Genomic DNA, 19,761 nt, shown 5'->3' with positions numbered 1-19,761 from the left:
AATCTTCCTGGAGCTCTCTATCCGCTGTGAAAATTGAGTATTTATTCCTTAACATTGTTTCCTATGTCTAACTCGTTATTTATTCATGTAAGTTTCTTTCTCTAATCTTACAGGAACTTAATTTCTTTCCAACTCTTCAGTGGAGGACCCTATCAAATGCTTCTGGAAACCCAAGCTCAATTTATCATCTGAGTCTCTCTTGATGTCCTCAAAAAACTTCTTTTTTTTTTTAAGGCAAAGCATACTACAAATGGGGTTCTTTACTTTTCGTTTGTTTGTTTTCTTTTTACTAGTTCTGTTTTTCAGAACAATTTTTACCAACTTGCATACAAGGATAAAAGATTTTAGGTCTGTAGTCCCCCAGATCTCTTCCAGAAAAGAGGTGTAACACTGACTCCATGTCACTTCTCTGCTACTTTTCAAGCCTCAAGCAGATCTGCTATAGCCAACATGACTATCAAACTGGAAATGATGAGAATTTTTCTGTATTTTCTCTTTTTTTTTTACTAACACCTAAGCCTCCAGGAGTGAAAATTTACAGCACCATATTTTGTAGCTCAGTCCCATCTCTATTAATATTCAAGTCATGTGAAGCTTGAACATTTTTTTATACCTTGTGGAAGAGTCTTTCCCAGAAAACTTTCTTCCTTATAAGAAAATGTGATCTCAAAGATTCAATACATCAACATTTCTGTTACCAGGCTCTGTTTCTGTTCACTCTTCCTTGCAAATAGAAATTGCTGTACCTACAGAAATGGATGAGCACTTCTGGTGTAAATACACTGTGTAAATCAGAGTTCTTGCTGAATTCCTCCTTAGACTGCACATAGGAAAATGCATCCTGCTGGCTCACAAACAGCTGAACCAGGATCAGGAGCAATGAGGACACCCTCAGGATGGGAGAGTGGAAGCTGCCCCGGAACATATAGAGGTATGTTGTTAATGTGTCTGCTGTTCTTTCATATCAGCTCTCTTCCCTCTCTTTACTGTTTTTTATTCCTCCCTTTTTCTTGTGGTGGATGGAAAAGAAAAAAAAAAGGAACATGGTCATATGCTCCATGCTCCGAGGTCTCATCTCTTCTACCCACCACAGTAGCCACTGGAAATTGAGGAGTTGTGACCATTCTGGTGCTTCACATTAGGGTCATGTGGTTTAGTTCCTGGGAAAGGTAATCCATATGAGTACCTTATTCCAACCTCATCTTCCCTTTTCAGCTAGGATTTCCTCTGATGTTAAGGGAATAGGCCTACTGCCAATTTTCTGTAGTGAAAGGGATCTTTTCCATATGGTGAATTTAACAACTGCTGTGTGGGCTTTTTCACCTCCTACCAAGCATCCACCTCATACCCAAGCTGGCTTTAGGAAGTTTAAGCTGCAGCGATAACTTCTGGAGTTTTTTAATGTGATTTGTAGATCTGAAATTCAGATAAAGGAATATAGGTAGCTGTTCTGCACCGCTGGAAACTTCTGGGAGTATGCATCCCAGCTTGTGGTTCCCTCCCTTTGTGTTCTGTCCTTTTCAGGTCATGTGGAAAAGGATCCTTCCGGCAAGGATCCTCTGATAGGCCTGAGCATGCACAGCAGGTACCATCCCCATTCAGGTTGGTGTTGGCACCAAGTCAGGTCCACATGGGCATGGCCCTACCTGGTTGTTTAGAAATGTTTTATTCCAAGTTTGTAGGTGTTGAACTTGTCAGGATGTCTGTGGCTTTTCACACGGATGCACAGCTCAGCCGGTATTTGGAGTACAAAGAATAATTTCTTTGTGATGGAAATGCAAAGCTATCTATATTAGCCCTAGGAAGAGCAGAACTTTTTATAATTTTAATCAAGTCAGTGACTGGTATCTAAAATGCAAATACTATGTACTCTGGACAACATCTCACAGGCCTCTAACCATCCATTAAAAGCAAAAGCTATAATAATACCTGCAAAAATACACAACTTATTACTAATACCTCTAGTGAGAAATCCAACTTTGACCTTCTCCTCACAGTAAAGCTGTGAAGTCTATGATTCCTCTGTATCTTAAACAGTTTTCCACCTAATGTCCCTTAATTTTAAGTCTGAAAGGAGATCTACAGCTATATTAGATATTCTGGTCAATTCCTTTCAGTAAGTAGATTACAAGGTCTACCATTAGTGCAGATTTAGAGGGGAAAAAGGTTTATATAAATAGATAGATTTTGTTCATAGTCTGTGGATGAAAACTATTACTAAAACTAGAGCTGGTCCGACACATAAGATTGATGATCTCACTTCAGGGATTACTTTGGAAAACTAACCAAACCTCTCCAAATAAACTATCCAAATAACTATTATTGCTGTTGCAAATCTATTTCTATTCACTTTATAACTTCACAAAATCTTTTGGAACATTGCATGTTTCTGCAACAAAATTTATTTATAGGAGCAAGGCACTCACATATGCCTATTAAGGTTGTATTTTTTTCCCCTCAGTAACACCTTATTTTTCCTATCCTCACAGAGTAGAATCAAACCAAATCTGGGGTTTTTTTAACTAAATTAGAAAAAAAAATTTCAAACCAAGAACCCACAAGCATCCAAAGCAAACAAAAGTGGCATCCTTATTTCATACTTCTATGGCAGAAAAAAAATGCATAATATAAAACACTATTTACATCATTCCAGGAGATTAAAAAAAATCCAAAAAAACAACCACCAACAAAACCCCCACAATGCTACAAAGAAGTTGGTTACCAGCCTGGGATCCAGCGATCTGTTCCCACACACTCTCTAGCATGGCTATTCCCGACAGGTGTTCCTGGGACATTCTGAACAAAATGTTGAATAAAAATATATCTTTAACAGTTTCAGCCTTGAAAAGTTGCTCTCTGCTGAGTAACTGTCAGAGAGACTGTCAGCAACATTCCACAAGCAGCAGAACAAACATTAAGACAAGAGTTTTCAGCTTAGTTTTGGGGTCCAAGAGTGCTTAATGTTTCTAGCAGAAGAGGTTTCTCAATTCAACACATCATGACACTGATATCTCAATCACAGATTCAGTGTCACTGCTGACAATCTGGTATCCTATGTACATTCCCCAGAGCCATGGAGGAGAGCAAACTCATTTGTGTTGAGCTAGGAGGCCAAAAAGTTACTTTTAAGACTTCAGTATACTAACATAGCAATGTTGAAAAAAATTCAATTTGCCATCTTCTTCCTAGATCTCAGTTCTTTCTTGTAGTACAAATTTCTCAGACATTTGCTTGTTTGTGATGGACTTCTGTTAGCCTGGTAGGGAACGACATTTCCCCTGCAATCTCTTTTATGAAGTGTCCTGTCAAAGCCCTTTATTTGTACTGCTGTGACTTCCTGCACATGCTCAGACCCAAAGTAATTTGCATACTGAGGTTTTTCATTCGTTTACTTTATTATCATCTACAGGGCACCAGTTACCGTTTTAAGAAGGTTTAGAAAGACTATTTGGCAACTGCATCCATCACCCTCTTACTGAACCCTCAGTTCACGTTTTTCTGCAGAGAAGTATTTTACCATTTTTAAACTTTGCTCTTTTCAAGCTTGTTCTCCCCAGTGACAATGCTAAAGAGATTACCACTCCTTGCTCTACCAGCACACCAAGGTGTACTGCCAATACCAGTATTCACAGTTCCCAGCACAGATAATGGCCGAACTGTAGCTATTTTAAAGTACATTAATATAAAATTTTAGCAGTAAGTTCTCCTCCAAGGTTTTATAGTTTTCTTTTCCTTTTTCTCAGCCAGTTCCTACTTTTTGTAGCCATTTGCTAATGTAAAAGCAATTACTTTTTTCTGCATAGTTTTCATTCTTGATCATATCACTAGGTGAGTTCTACTTGGCTAAATTCATATTTCTTAGGTAAACTAATTTCTTGAATATGCCATAAACTGCCATTTTTTCAGCCACATTTTGGCTGAAAGTACATCAACACACCATATAATCAGGTATCTCCTTGGTGTATGAAAGTGGGACTTATTGTGACATTAGTGTTAGTTCTTTTGCCCCTCTATCTAAAGCACTTTAAATACTGCATGTCCCAATTATGGCCTAGCCTTTTTAACATGAATTGACAACTTTATACCTTTCTCATCTGTGGTAGGTTGACCCCAGTAAGCAGCTAAGCCCCCACCCAGCTACCTGTTCATGTCCCACTTCCAAGTCTCCCCTCTGCCATTCCAAACCAGTCTAAGGAGGCCTTAGAAAGGGAGAGTCTTCCTATTTCACATCATGATGTTGAGATAATACTTGTATTACATGGGAACATCTTTTATCGGTCACAAATGTTTCTCTACAGCAGGGAGCAAAGAAAACAGATGACCAGGCTATGATTATTGTTTCAGTGATCAGTCCTCTCAAACAAAAGTAATTAAACTTGAGTCTTAAAATTCTGATTATTGATATTTTTCTTTCACTTTTTTCTTGAGTTTTAGACTAATATACTAGTTTATAAACAACTTTTTGGGGGAAGTGGGGATGCAAAATTTTTCAATAAGGTGTCAGCTTTATACTAATTAAGCAGTATTTTAACATTTAGGCTATGAAATTAAAAAAATAATTGTTCCATCTTTTCTCACTGTCAAGTTCTCAGTCTCTCGTACTAAAAAAACCAAACAAAATCTATTTTCTGATAATTAATAATTGCAGAGAATGAAAAGTCCTGTGGTAATAGATGGAATGTGTGGCCATGGCACAGAAAAATATACTTAAAAGACAATGTAAGGAAGATGTTCGGATATGACAAAGACAGTCCAGTACAAATATGTAAAACTACAGTATTTGGGAAAGTAAAGAAAAAGATGACAAATACAAACAGACTCATTTTTTTCTCACTTTTGCAGTGCTCTGACTGAAAGGTTGTTTTTTTGGTATATACAAAAGCAGTTGACACAACATTTTTAAATATGCATCCTTTGAAAATCTAACAATAAGCAATGTTCGATAATATAAGCTTTAAATGTTCTCAGCCAAGTTTTTGAACTAACATCTTACTGAGATAACTGAAGTACAAGAATGAAAACAATCAACTGGAAATCATTTTAAGAGATGAATTTGATTTAAAAAAAATAATAAAAATTCTATTTTTTTAAATAATCTTGGACCTGCACTGTGCATACCATCTAATTTCTTTGTGTGTGTGTGTGTGTGTGTTTTCTGAAAAAACAGTAACAGTGACACTAAATTAACTCATTTAAAAAAATCTCAAATTGAAACAGCACAGCTCTTGATAATACTTCACCAGCAAACATACAAAATCTAGACACCTTCTCTTTCTGCTTTCTCCTCTGCTTGGACTCTTAGAAATAATTTAGTCTCTGCTGGTGGCACTGAAGCAAGTTTCTGGTGGTGGCAGCTAGTCCACTTGGAGTGGATTCTGGGTCAAAGGGAGAAGAAAGTATAAGAGAAGAGTGGGAAAGACTGCCAGTCAGAGACAACTGAAAGCCACAAGCAAGAATCAGGAACCAAAAGAGCCAAAGAATGAGGCCACTCACTACAGGGGTGAAGACAGCACAAGGGAGATCCTAGTTTCTGATTTATAGAGGCAACATGTTACAGTTGACATTACCACTGAGCTGTGACTGGTCCTCTTTTGCACAACCCATTGCAAAATTTAGTTTACATCCTAGCCTCTACTGGGGGGATTTGGCTGCCCTTTCTGGTTTGCTTCTTCCCAATGGCACAAGATAGGATGCTGTTGTGTGATCATCTTCTACTGAAGTAGCTATTTTGCTCATATTCCTTTCATCTGTAAGATAAAACTTACCTTAAATTACTTGTATTACACAGAAAAAGCAATTATGTGTAAGTTTCGATTTGCTTTTAAAATTTACCGTAGTAATTTTTTTACTGTAATCACTTGTATTCTCATCTGCTTGGCCTTCATTTGAACAGAATATGTCATCCTTTGCTTGTTAATTAAGTTCACCCAAACAGTTCTCAGAAATTGGTGTTGGTTTTAATAAAACTCACAAAGTTTAAAAAGCCTTTCTGAAGGAGTGAACAGACACTAGAGAAAGAAAATTCTGCAAGGTTTAATTATACAGAATATCTCAAAATAAGCACCAAAACACTTAGTGAAAAAAATTTTGTTTTCAGTTAGCAACAAATTTACTGTTATAATTGTGACAGATCTTAGAGTTCACAGGTATGTTTTAAAAACCCCTGTAAGCAATGACAAGGTCTACTGCTGGATTCTGCTTCCCCCATGCCCACACAGGCATTACCAGCCTCAAAGAGTAGCGGCCACAGCCAACATGCAGGATCTGAATTCATATTCTCAAAGTAATAACTCACATATAATGAGGGATGATCAGAAGATGCTGACCACAGGAATTGTGGAAGAGTGGGACTTCATCCCACACATGACACAAGGTCTCAGAAAATTCAAATCTTACTTTTGAAATGTTGCTAGTACTTTTCCTCACAGAAGAGAATGGTTTGATCTTGAGTACAAAGTGCTGTGAGGGATTTTTGGTGAAGACTGCACTGGAATAGCATTCCTACAGCAGAAATGGTCAACAGTCTGCCTGCATGCAATATCCAGGATTTTGACAAAGGATGTTAAAATCAAAATCAGGGAATAAATCAAAATCAGGATATTAGTTTTTGGTTCATACTTTCACTATGATGAAATAGTAAATAAGTAAAAAAAAAAAGAACAGTAAATAAAGTGACAAGAATCTCAGCAAAGAAACACACAGTCCATCCACAGCGGAGTATTAAACATGCAGCACTTAACTTTTACTGCCAATACGTTGTCTTTAAATTCTTTTATACTTGCTGATGTATACATTGAAACACAAGGAATAAGAAAAAAACCCCCCATATTATCTTCATGTCATAATATATTCAGGAACATTCACTTACTTTGCTCATAGCTGAACCATGGAGGTAATAACTTCAAGAGAGAAGATATGCAGGCTATGGGATTTCTAACTTTATCCATTCGAGATAATGATTGAGGAGAATTTTACTTTCCACCTCATGGTTCTTATCCACCAGAACAGTACCTGAAAACCCTTATGCCAGCTAGCTGGAGTCGTTGCTCCCAACTTTGACTATTACCCTTCAGACAGATATTCCCCAGAGCCAAACAAGCTTTAACAAAACTCTAACGAAACTTTAAGTATTGTTTTTTTCACCTAAAGCAGTCAATTGCTTATAAAAATATCATAAGTATCTTTCACATTTGGATTAAGAATGAAAAAAACCATATTCCTTTTATGATTAAATTCAATTCACAGAAACAATTATTATTATAAGTTACATCTTTAAATATAATCTCAAATACAAAATTATTCACAACAGAATTGACAAGCATCTACACTGGGATCAATTCTTTTCCTTGATATTATCTCTTTGAATGTAAACATCAGCCTAAGTAAAACATCAGCCTAAGTAAAACATCAGCCTAAGTAAAACATCAGCCTAAGTAAAACATCATGACTGTTCTCTGTATAACAGTCATTTCACAGAATTTTCTGTCATAAATATATTTGGATGGCTTATTCTGGTTTTTAGCAACTTACTCGCATGTCAACAAATCAATATGCATTCTATTTAATAAATACTAAATATCTGAGTTTTCACAGGTTTATAAACAGGATATTCTAAATAACTATGTTGCATCTTTATGATTAAGTGGCACTTACACGGTTTGGGAAGTCAGCCTTCAATTCAGCAATGCTTTTACACCAATATGCTGCTGTTTTCTCACTGATCAGTTCAATGTTTAGAAAAGAGCCTTGGCCTGGGCCATACATAGGACCTGAAGTAGTTCCACGGACAATTCTTGGAGAAACATTGGTCACAATATCCTGCAAAACAGCAAATACTTTCAGACAAATTTTTCAAAGAGAGGCATATATCAACAATGTATATAATATAAACTTAAATGCACCAAGTTTTTTAAAAATCTACTATTATTATGAGTAAAAGCTACAACTATAGGGCAGTTCTCTAAAACAGCAGATTCTCTAATAAAATTCTTTACATCAGAGGAGAAAAATATTTGCTGTGTGTGTGAAGTGGTATGATTACCAAGAAAATGCCAATATGAGGCACCTACAAACTGCCATACAAACTATCATTCAAATGATGCTTCTCTGTTGGGCAGAGGGCATGTAAGACTTTGTGTAGAAACTTGTGTAGGCCTCAGTCATGTAACAGCATACATGTGAACTATCCTTCCTCCCCAAAGATGATCCAAGTCCATGTCCTACACTCACAGGTGAAGCACAAACAGGTGCTGCTCACCAGCCTCTCTGCTGCAAAGGCACAGGCCAGGCACCAGCAAAAGTACATCAAACTTCACAAATAAAACCATATCATTAAAAGAGATCGAAATCAAAAAGTAAAACAAAAAATAGTGAAGAAGAAGATTAATATTGTAAAGCATGACATTTCTGAAGGTCATTGTGAGGTCAGCAAACAATTTTGAAACATACAGTAAACACACAAAATGTTGACTTGTTTAGCAGTCCTAATTAAGCTGCAATGTCACCAGATATATATTAACCAAGAACTGTAAATTCTGACATTATTTAAAACCAAAGAGAAACATGGATGGTAAAATGTTCCTTTTGCCAATTTCCAATTAAAAACAATTTTGAGTAAAGGTCATTTATTTACAAATGTATCAGACTTATTTGTTTAAGTACCCCTCCTCACCATCTTGTCATTTTTAGTGAGATAACATGAACCTCCATTAGTATATAGCAATTAAGGTCAATTTACATATTTTAATTAAGAACCATCCCATATAAAACAATTAGGGTAATAGGCATACTAACTGGATTTCATAACATTTGGACGTTTTTCCAGCTAGATAGACAGGAAACCTTAATTAGCATTAATTAGCACTGATCTGCATATGTTTGATAAGGCATACCCTTGCCACAAAAGATTATTTATTCCTGAATCTGCCAAATGCTGCAGTTACAGAGGATAAAAGGACTTTTCTTCACATTGTATGTAAATTTGAGGCAATCTTAATTTGCTTATAAAGTTGAATTAATTATTATACAGTAAATATGCACCAATATTTTATATAGATAACTATATGTCCATTTACATATGTAAAAATCATATAAAGTAATCTCCCGAGTTCATCTATTTTCAGACCTAATAAGTCTGACACATGGACATCACATTAATCCTCTGTTTTCCTATTATAAAATTTTCCCTTCATCACAAAAGTTTTACCTCCCTCTCAACGGTTAAGTTATATTTTCAGAAAAAAAGAAATTCAGAACTTTTTCTGAATTTATGCAAACGAAAACTATACAGCAAAGTACATTCCCTTCACTTCCAAAATAAATCTCAAAATTGCAGCATATGCAGAACCATTTACATCAGTTTGCTCCACATTATCCTCTTGACCATTTCACTCCTTTTAAATTGTCTCTGAGGAGCTTGTAGTTTGACTTCATTGTAGAAAGCTATTCATGCGCACTGGCCATCACCTCAGTATGAGAAAACATACAAAGTCAACAACTGAAATGCTGGCAATCTCACCTGAGTCCTTCCAACACAGGGTGCATGTAATCATGTGCTGATGTGATTACTTTGACCATCCTGCAAGCAACCACAAGCTGCCTTTTCCCATGCACCAAAGCCATCAGAAGCAATGTAGCTACAGTAGTATGGCACTAAGCCTGAGCTAACAGCCTGTCAGTTGGTGGGAATTATTACTTTTGGGTTTAGTGCGAATGATGATAATGCACATGGGTCCGACTTTCATTTTGTGGCTTGCTTGTGGACATGTGTTTGCCAGATAATGCTTGGAGCCACTGATGGTACCGTTTGATATCTTACTATGTGCAAGTCTTGGTGTTCTTCTTCATTTTACTACAGGTAAGAATTATAGCCTAGATATTATAGCCTAGATTATACCTCTTGTGGGCCACTCACAAAGCCCCGGTCTACTTCCACGCAAAAACACTGAAATTTTTCTATCTGTTTTCAGTCTCCAAAGGAACAAAGACCTCTGCTTAGACCCTGTGACTGCTGCTGAATCCCCATGGCTTTGATTCACTTTCCCAGAGCTCAGTCATAGTCAACATCTGAGCGACAAATCAGGAAATGCACAGACTTTGCAAACTACCTCAAAACCAGCTATTTTTCACTTTAATGACCACAGGAGATACACAGAGACATATGAAATAGTAAACACACGTTCATCTCTCTGCCTGCATTTCCTCACTGTTGAATTTTCCTTGAGATTTTGTGAGATCCCCATTGTTGCTGTGAGACCTTCATCTCCCATTCCCCACCACCTGCTTCTTCAAATGGCAGCTTCCACTGCCTCCCTACTGCCACTGTGTCACAGGACCCCTCCGGTGTGTCCATGCATCACTTTATCTTTCCTGACCAAGCTGTTTCTGCTTCCTAAAATCCTTCCTGGCTTTGAAATCCAAACATTACCACCTGGCTGCTTTGTGTTAGTTCATCCCAGGAGGGATATGCCTGTCCTTATTTAAGATCCCGGTCCTCAATTGCCATTCCTAGTTAAGAGTAAACTAGATGGAGAGAGTCTGTAATGACTGACACACTGGCACTCCTCCTGTCTCGTTAGCACAAGACAGCCCCAGACACAGGGAGACTCACGGTTCATGGAAACAAAACGGAATTTATAACTTATGTGATGATTCAAGGAATCTGTCTATGTACATACAAGACAAAAATCACACAAGTGACAGAATAGAAAATTGTCTCTTTGAGATGAGTGTGAAATACCTACTTGCCTTACCAACATCTTTGTCTTGTCTCCTGCCACAGCTATGAAAGCTGAACAGGGAGAGAGTTAGGCAAAGGATCTACTGGCAGGCTTAGCCAACTTCATGGCCTTTGGTCTTAGGAGTGAGTTTTACAGAATACCACAGGTTGTTTCACTAAGACAGGAAATTCTGGTGGCTGGCCTATTGCTACTGCTGTCTCCAAAACCAGCAGGGCAGAGCAGCTGAAACAGCCCTAGTGCTCCAGTCCATGGGGTTTGTGACAGACCACCTTCTGGTGCTTTAATTGAACACTGACCTTCCCTGTTTGTAGGAACTGTAGGCCAAACGCTGGCACTGCCTTTTCTTTTCTGAAACCCCAGTTTTAACTTTTATCCCAACTATGCACACAACCTTTTTGTTAATAAAAAATTACTGTTTGCATAAAAAGCCACAAGAGAACTCGAGTGAGAAACCTGACAGGAAGTACTTCAAGGTTTGAACCCAAAAACTTTACTGATTCTAGGCAAAGCTGACTGCTACAAAGAGATGACCTGAGCAATGAGTTGGTCTGGTCCCTGCATGCAGTTGAAAGTAGAGGTCCACATACAGAAATAGAAGAATGTCTCCAATCTCCAAAACAAATCAAGTACATAACCTCCCCAGGCAATGGAAACAATGAACAGTCCTTGGGAAAAGTAGCACAAAACTTTCATGTACTCTGAAGAAGACCAAGGATAGAAGACTTTTAATAAAGAGCAAGTAGGGGAGAACAAAGCTTATATCTTTCAACACAAAAAGACAAAGATATGGGAAAAAAAAAACAACTAAAAAAATCATTGGCAAAGATAACAGAAAAGACCATATCAAATTACTTTGTTTTGTGGGGAAATATTGCAAATTAATGTAGACTTGGGGATCAGGGGAAATGTATTCAGTACTAGGTTAAAGCAAAACAACCTGGTTTGGGGAAGTTAATGTAAATAAAGAGAAACAGTGACAAAAAATGGAATCAAGGGTATGAATCATGAATGTTTCAGTTGCTGAATTTCTTGCCTTGCCTCAAAAGCTTATTCATTTCATCAGGAGAGCACACCAGAAACAATCACACTAATCCTTCAAATATCTCTAGCTCAGGACATCATCAAGAAAAGTGGTGTTACACAGATAAAAGCACCAATATTGTGCTGCTTTTGGATTCCCCTCTTCCACGTATGACCAATTCTGGTATTCTAGTAACCTGAGACTGAGTTAATTTGCATTACACATATATTTCTGTTGCTGCTGATTAATTAATTAACACACTGAAAAGACGACCCAAGGCATTGATCAGGCCCCATTTGCTCTAATAATCTCTGAACTCTGCAATCAGATCATTGAATTCTAAACTACTTAAGTCTAATGGGCTGGGAGATTTGAGAAAACATTTTAAAGATAAAGCCCAGACTCTCAGCAGTTTTTAGTCAGCTAAATTTAAATAAAGGTATATATCAATACATCAGTCCATACCTTACTAGTCATTCTGAAATTTGGTTTGCCTTGCACTGTCCACATTTGCAGATAATAATTGCCACAGATTTTTATGTTGTAAAAACACAACCGTCCTGCCTAAAATGAGTGATGAAAGCATGTTTGGGCAGCAGGGACATTTCAAGCTTTAGGGGATCTGAAGGGTTGTTGGGCACAGTGTTAGATCATGCGACAAGTAGAATCATTGTGTGTTTCTCCTAAACTAATCAGCAGAGAGATAATTCACATTGTGAATATTAAAGTTGTCTGTCATCTAAGGGCATGGAAGTTAATGACATGTAGAAATTAATCAAGCCATTCACCTCTCTCTCAGAATTATTGTTTTAGGGAAACCAAGAAGACAGCTCTTCATTAACTGAGTTTGCTTATTATTTCATAATCGTATCGCCTAGAAACTAAAAAAAAAAAAACAAAAAAACCAAAAAAAACCAAAACCACCACAAAATTTGGAGTAAAATGTGTAAAGAGGTCAGTTGTAGAAAAGCAGTTTCGGAAGAGGTATACTACCTCATGCCTACTCCATTGATGCAGTTATATTAGGCAAATATAATAAAAGGCAAAAGGATAAATGTGTATGATTCTTCATATCAAAGCTCTGATGTGTTTCTATTGATTTGCAGAGCTCGAAACATTCTTTTTCTGTCCATTTTTTAAAAAACATTACAGCTAACAATATGTTAATGAACACTTGAAATAACAAGACTGGGGGTAAAATTAAAGGAAACTGGGAAGTTACAAATATTTCAGTCAGCATACATGCTAAGAGGGGGATGAAACGGATGATGGAGCAGAGTGGACAGTTACAGAAACAGTTGTAACAATATGGAAAATTATACAGAGAAAATGCAATTGCTGCTCCCTGGATGGAGCAACTTCCCACACACAATACATGCTAAGGGGGACTAAATGAAGGGTGGAGTGGAGTGGAGACACCTCAGCCAGGTTCTGTTGAAATCCTTACAAGAGGGGGAACTTGGTGATACCTTGTAGCTGATAAACCACATAGCACCTGTCAGCCATGGGAGAAAAAAGAAGATGTCTTGCTGTTGAACCAGCAACCATGGTGAGATCACAGATGTAACACTAATGCACACCTCCATCCCAAGGGTGACCTCAAGATGTAATACTGATGTTACCCACCTCCAAGGTATGACCACCCCCACTAAACATGATATATGACTGGAGTCATAAATATCTGCAGCACAATTAAGGTTTCAAATGAGATTTCTGGATTTTAAAAATACATTTAATTATGCTATAGCAAGTGCTAACATGAGTTTTCTTCACTCTGAGAGGCTTCCAAGAAACACAGAGAACTTGTCTAGCATCGTTGGTCCCCAAAGTCAATGAAAGTCACTTCATACTTCAAATTAAGCTTTTCTCCTCTTTAACTTATGAAAGCAGATAGGAATTAGTGACCATTGTCAGTTTCTTTTCATTAATATGAGAAAAAAAGATTAAACACAATGAGCAGATTACTATTTCTAACAAAGTTAATTTATTTGACCTTTCTTTCTTCTAGGGAGGGAGGGCATTATACTTGCCAAGTGGACTATGTGTTTGCACATTCCTGGGGTTGCTGCTCATTAAATGTCCATGTGAACATCAATGCAGCCACACTGGCCTCTTTGTGGAGGACACATGTAAATAAATACCTTATTAATGTAATTTTAGTCTAGTATGTCAAAACAGCATATTTAAAGTTAGTAGACAGTAAATTGCAATGTAAAAAACCAAACCAGATGTAAGGTTCTACTTTACTATATTCAATACACAACCTTCTTTAATTGAGTAACAAAGTACAGAAACTGAAAAACACAGTTATTTAAGCAAAATATGATGTGCTTTTCTTCATGAATTTTCAAAAATATATTGAAAAGGCTGTATGGATTTCAAAATCTTCTATTTGTGAAATGTTTTTAGAGCTTATTTTCTAAATGCTTTAATCAACCCTCCAATACCAAGATTCAGTTTTCCCTGCAGTCTTCACTAATTACAGTAGAACTTTATTTCAATTTCACCTATGTAAAAAAATGGAGAAGGAGACATTGCCTTTTTCTGCCTAATATCACTGTAGTTAAAACATTCTGGAAATCTGGCTCACTGCTGTTTGCACACCCTCATAGATACGAATGGCATCACAGACTTATGTCCTTGTAATTCCCTGCCAACTCTCACTCAAGGTCTTGTGATGATTTGCCTCTTCTGTGACTCAGCTGTCTAGCCAGACTGTGTCTAGTATCACCCCTTCTGGAGTTTTAACCATCCACAAAAGGCAAGTGAAACCTGAAGCAACAATACCACTGCACACAGCACTGTTCCTATACATCCCTTCTGACTTGTTCCTCCTCATCTCCTCCATCAGAACTGAGACATGCTACATATCTGTAGCATTTCTGTTATGAGGCCCAAAGCACTGAATTGCTCTCCTGAATTTCCCCAAGCTCAGAATTTTTTCCAGCTGAACTGGAAGATACATCCACAGCAAGGACCTCTACAAAGACAAAACCATTCCAACAGGTACAACCATGAAGACCTTATCTGCTAGAGTAGGATTTTTACAACACATACCAGGACTTCCAAGACTCCGGCTCATGGAGAAAAGCAAATAAATTTGCTTGTGATTTCTGCCCAAGGAGGTTTGATGTAGCCACTGGCATCTTTCAGAGCACAAACCACTATGTTGCAGACAACGCTGCCTGTTGAATTTGTAACACTTGCATTTTGTATTTTATTTTAGTGAGGGAATGGGCCAGACTTTATTCTTCCCATATGAGTCTAAAACCTCATCAAAATCAATTCCTCACTCTCTCCTCTTCCCCTCAGTGCATACAGAGGCATTTTTTAAAAATTAAAACCACCTTGACAGAAAAACTTATCTCAGAACATCCCACCATGCAGAAACTGCTCTAATCTCTCCACCACCAGATACGAAATGTAGTACCATAAAGACACCACCTTTTTTTCACTGCTTTTGAGAATGAAGTCTACACCTAGCCCTCTCTTTCCTCTTCATTGCTTTCCTTCTCTTGAAGTCAGATAGCATAAAATGATGTAAAATAATTATTTTTAAGCTCCTTCACTGAAATAAGAACTGAATTGAAAAATATATTATTTCCTCAGCCTTCCAGCATTGTTTGCATTGGTGATTTAAGTGTAAGTGCTCTGATCTTTCCACTAGTACAGAACAGATCTTGAAAAGGAACCTTGCTGTAACTTGCAAATTGTGCTTCTTCAGCTTTTACATACAAGATCTAGTATATTATAAAGGGGAAAAGGATACCTTAAAAATATTCTTATCTGTCTCTTGATGTCTGTTTGTCCTATGTTTGCAAAGATGAAAGTACTCAAATCTTTACTTATCTTGTATTCCAGAAGTCTGGAGTACAAACAGTGCTTGTAAATCTTCGTTAATATTCTACTCTACCTCTTGACTCACTAAGCTGAGTTATGCAAATTATTTTTTAAAAAAACAGACCATTACCTCAAAAATGCTTTTACAACACTAAACTGTCCCATTTGTGTTTATTAAGCTAATTTAACACTACAGCTTCAGCAAGTACGATGGCTTTCCAAATCACTAAGTTAGCACAGAAGACTGTAGCCCCATAAGGGAAAGAGCAATATGTCAGGACTTTGGAGAAAAACTGCCAAACCACTCAGATTGTGTGAAAGAGAAATGACAAGTTAGAGGTTTAGTTACTATACATCTGATGTTTTTCTGTACTGTCTCATTAATGCTTTAAGATTTAACCATAAGAATGCATGAGAGACTTCAAAATTTACAGACGTCAAACTTAATTTCTACCCGAGCTTTTATCATTGCTGCTTGCTCAGCACACCACCTTTCTTACTAATGCAATTCTCAGACAGTAGGCCATCAGTACCGATGACTTGTGATGAAGACAGCAAAATTCCAAGCTCTTTAGATAATCTTACTAGATCAGTTTCTTAAAAAAAAAAATTATTCTCTTTACCTTAGAATAATTGTGGAACGATCCCATCCTGCTGCAAGCCAAATAGAAATGGCTTTGCTGCCCTTGCTCAAAACAATAGCTGTCCCTCAATCTTTGTCATATATGATGGTTTGTCTAGAAGTCCTAAGACTATAAACTAAAGCTCCCTAAAATAAATTAGGAGATTCAAATACAATATAAATTATGAGTAAAAGTACAAAAAAATTAGAAATTAGAATGGTAACTGTAATGTTTATGTAAAGTCTACAAATATTTTCTAGTTGATTTATATATTTCACAAGAAAATCAAGTTCTGATCTTTGTTTACAATTACATTTGCTTGAGCAGTTTAAAACCCCCCACTTTTTATAATGCAAGGCCATATTGATTTAAAATTAAAACATTAAATTTAATATTTTTTTGTATTTTTTGACATATTTGTTTGTTTTCTGGACATTAGAACATAAGGACATTTTTACTGCAATTACAAAAGATAATTTTTAAAATGTATTATGTCCTACAGCACTTTGCCTTGACAAACAATTACTAGATATTGCATTGAACAGAATACAAAAAGCAATCTTTATCACAAGGTTAAAATTAGTCTTTGAACAAAAGATACTTTCAAAACAAATCCAGACTCTCATCAGCTTTATATCAGTTTCTCTGCAAGAGACAGGGAAGTGAGGAATGGAGAGAAGAGAAAGAAAAAAAAAACCTGAAGGGCATTTGAAAAATTTCTTGCTAATGTTCACACATTTTATCAGTTTTCTGATAAAGGTGTAAGCAGTAGGACACGATTAAATTTCTGCTGTCAAACTTCATTGTGGTCAAAAACTATACTCATCAAAGGAGAAACAGACTTACAGTTCTTGAGAGAAAATTGCATCTCTATGCAGACGTTCACTTTTGGATCTGTTTTTGCAGTTCAGGGTTATTGGTTGGACTTGATAATCTTAAGGGTCTTTTCCAACCTAAATGATTCTACAATTCTTAGATCTCAGTGTTTTGATATAGTAAACTATCTAATCAATGAATGGTTGCTTTAGGCAATTGACGAGAAAAATGTTCAGTAAGTGTCTCAAAACATTAATTAATTTTCAGTAAGAGGTCACAAGAACAGAAAACCACATTGCAAATGTTGCAATGCTAATGATTTGAGGAGAACAGAATGGAATAAAATAGCAGTACATGGGTAAATAAAATATCTGCATGGGCTGCAGCTTTTGATCTGTATCCTAAACTGAAATTTCTGTGCCATGGCTTCTAAGGACCTTGTGTACCTTCACAAAGGTGGAAAATTAATGCATAATAATTGAAATATACTACTCCAGTCCATAATGCTGACCCTTGGTACTATAGTGGATTTAGATTACAACCATCTAGCTTGCCTTAAGAGATTAATTATTTTACTGACATCTAAAAATATTAGTCCATTTTCAGCTGTCAAGGAATATCATCACCAAATCAGTAATCAAAACTTGTGAAATGTACTTAACTGACCACATAAAGGAGCAGCAATTCTTAAGCTTTCTTTCTAGATGACCATTACTGAATGGTCTCACGAAATACGAATGAAAAGGCACTTTTAAAAGCATGAGTCTAAGAAAATCAGGCAAGAACCAACAGAAGTAAAACCCTGTAAAAAAATCAAAAACAGTTAAGACCCTGGAAAGAGACGGAAGAATTACATGACATGTTTGCAGCAGTAAATTTGAAAGAGTCACTAAAGGAGTCATGCTTACTTAGGAGAATACAAATTCTCTTTTTGTACTTAAAGAAAAGACCAAATTAACATAGTTTTTTTCAAACATCATCATTGAGAGAACTCAATGTTATTTTCTCTAATACTGTTTTCTAATTGCTAAAGAAAATACTATAATAAGGCAATAGGGCACCATCAGTAGCAGGAGGTTCCTAACAGGATGACTAAAAGTCAAGACACACAATACCACAGAATGAGCTCCTTTAGAAGAAAAAGGCAAGAGAATTGCAGGTCTCATAATTCTAACAAAATCCCTGACAGAAAGAGTAAACAATGAGAAAATGGGATCTTTAAAGCCCACAACATCTAGGATTTTGCACTCAATGTATAAACACGGAAATTAAACAAACAAAAACTCTAACACAGCAATACTAATGGCTGCTAATTAAGCATGTAACTTCACACTTGAAAAAAGCAAAGAGGTAACTATTTATTTAAGAGACAATACTACATGGATTAACAAAGCTCCTGTCAACAACTCTGGACACCTGTACCAAGCTCACTTATTGCCTAATTAAATATTAACATGTCCTGATAGAATCTGTGGTATAATTTTAATTACTGTTTTCTCATAGGGAAGCCATATAATCAATGTATTTCTAACTGTTCCTAGAGGCTGTTTTGTAAAACTCCATTAGTCAATTGTGAACCATCGCTAAAATATTTTTCTTCAGATTTCTGTAAGTAAACCAAGACTACTATATTCTCCTAGGTGGAGGGGAGACTAGATGCCTCCTTTCAAGTGGAAAAAATATGATTTCTTCAATAATCAAGAATAAAATCTTTTAACTACGATCCTATTTAAAGAGCTTTTAAAACTCTTGCACAAAGAATCAACATTAGGGAGTTACAGATCACCAAAGTTGTATTTAAATTTATGTATAATACAAAATATTTTTATTACTGGATTAAGTAATTAGGATGAGAATCACATTACTTCCTTGAAGCAGGTATTAAAATTTTCTGCTGGGGATGAACTGCAAATATTGAGGTACATCTTGTATCTACTTGCGTATTTTCTTTTTCCATTAGGATTAAGAATACTGAAATGCTATAACATTGATTAACATTTGTGTATATCTAGGAGTGAGAAATGCAAGGAAACAATATCAAATCTATTTGGGAAGCTATTAAACAGCTAGTACTATAACTTTCAAAATATCAGTTCTCCAGGTAGCACTAAACAATTTCAAGTCATAGATAAAGGGGTACAGGGAAGGTGGAAGCATCTAAGGGAATATTTTGTTTTACATTCCAATGATAATCTAGCCATAACACCTCTACTTTGATAACCTGAGCTCTTAAACATTAACTTTGTTTGAATATACTTCCTTTTATCTTTTTTGATCTAGAAGTCCTACAGAAGTTAAAGGGTCTTTTGGAAGAGCAGGGATTGCAAGGCTGAACCACTTACCATTCGTGGAGCCTGATTATACAGAGATCCAGATAACATAATCATGGGGAAAAACAAACCCTGAAAATATCAACCCCTATGAATTTTAACTCAGCATGTGAACATCTTGTAAAAGATTCAAACCAATTTTAATTCAGCATTACATTTTAGACAGGATCTTTAAAATAGATTTTGATTTTTGCTAGAGGTATCGTCTACTTTAAAATCCATGAAAAAAATCTGGAATTTTCCTCTTTGTATTAGCTACCAGAATGAGGACACACATTAGAGTACTGCATGCAAACTGTTAGATTTTATGTTCATAGACATAAAAGTAGTTGAACTACTTTTCAGAGTAGATTTAAATTAAATTTAAAAAATCAAATAATTGACAAAATTTT

The 19,761-nt window shown here is 36.3% G+C and overlaps 1 protein-coding gene across 7 annotated transcripts in view; it reads right to left on the bottom strand.

The window, feature by feature from the left end:
* The window catches only part of DPYD (dihydropyrimidine dehydrogenase), a 336,400-nt gene that overhangs the window by 123,290 nt on the left and 193,349 nt on the right, over window positions 1-19,761 (bottom strand). For 5 of the 7 annotated variants that reach the window (XR_003528954.1, XM_027651422.1, XM_027651424.1 and 2 more), the window contains one exon: window positions 7,654-7,818. Coding sequence is in view for 4 of the 7 variants with exons in the window: in XM_027651422.1 (XP_027507223.1) it covers window positions 7,654-7,818 (165 nt within the window). In the remaining 3 variants the exon portion in view is untranslated. Of the gene's footprint in view, window positions 1-5,252; window positions 6,782-7,653; window positions 7,819-19,761 lie in introns of all 7 variants that reach the window. The other 2 variants (XR_003528955.1, XR_003528956.1) reach the window with 2 other exon arrangements.

Source organism: Corapipo altera, unplaced genomic scaffold (genome assembly GCF_003945725.1).
Source record: "Corapipo altera isolate COAL_440 unplaced genomic scaffold, ASM394572v1 57, whole genome shotgun sequence".
NCBI lineage: Eukaryota > Metazoa > Chordata > Aves > Passeriformes > Pipridae > Corapipo > Corapipo altera.
Note: the sequence above shows the minus strand (reverse complement) of the source record. Positions and strands in the feature narration are given on the sequence as shown.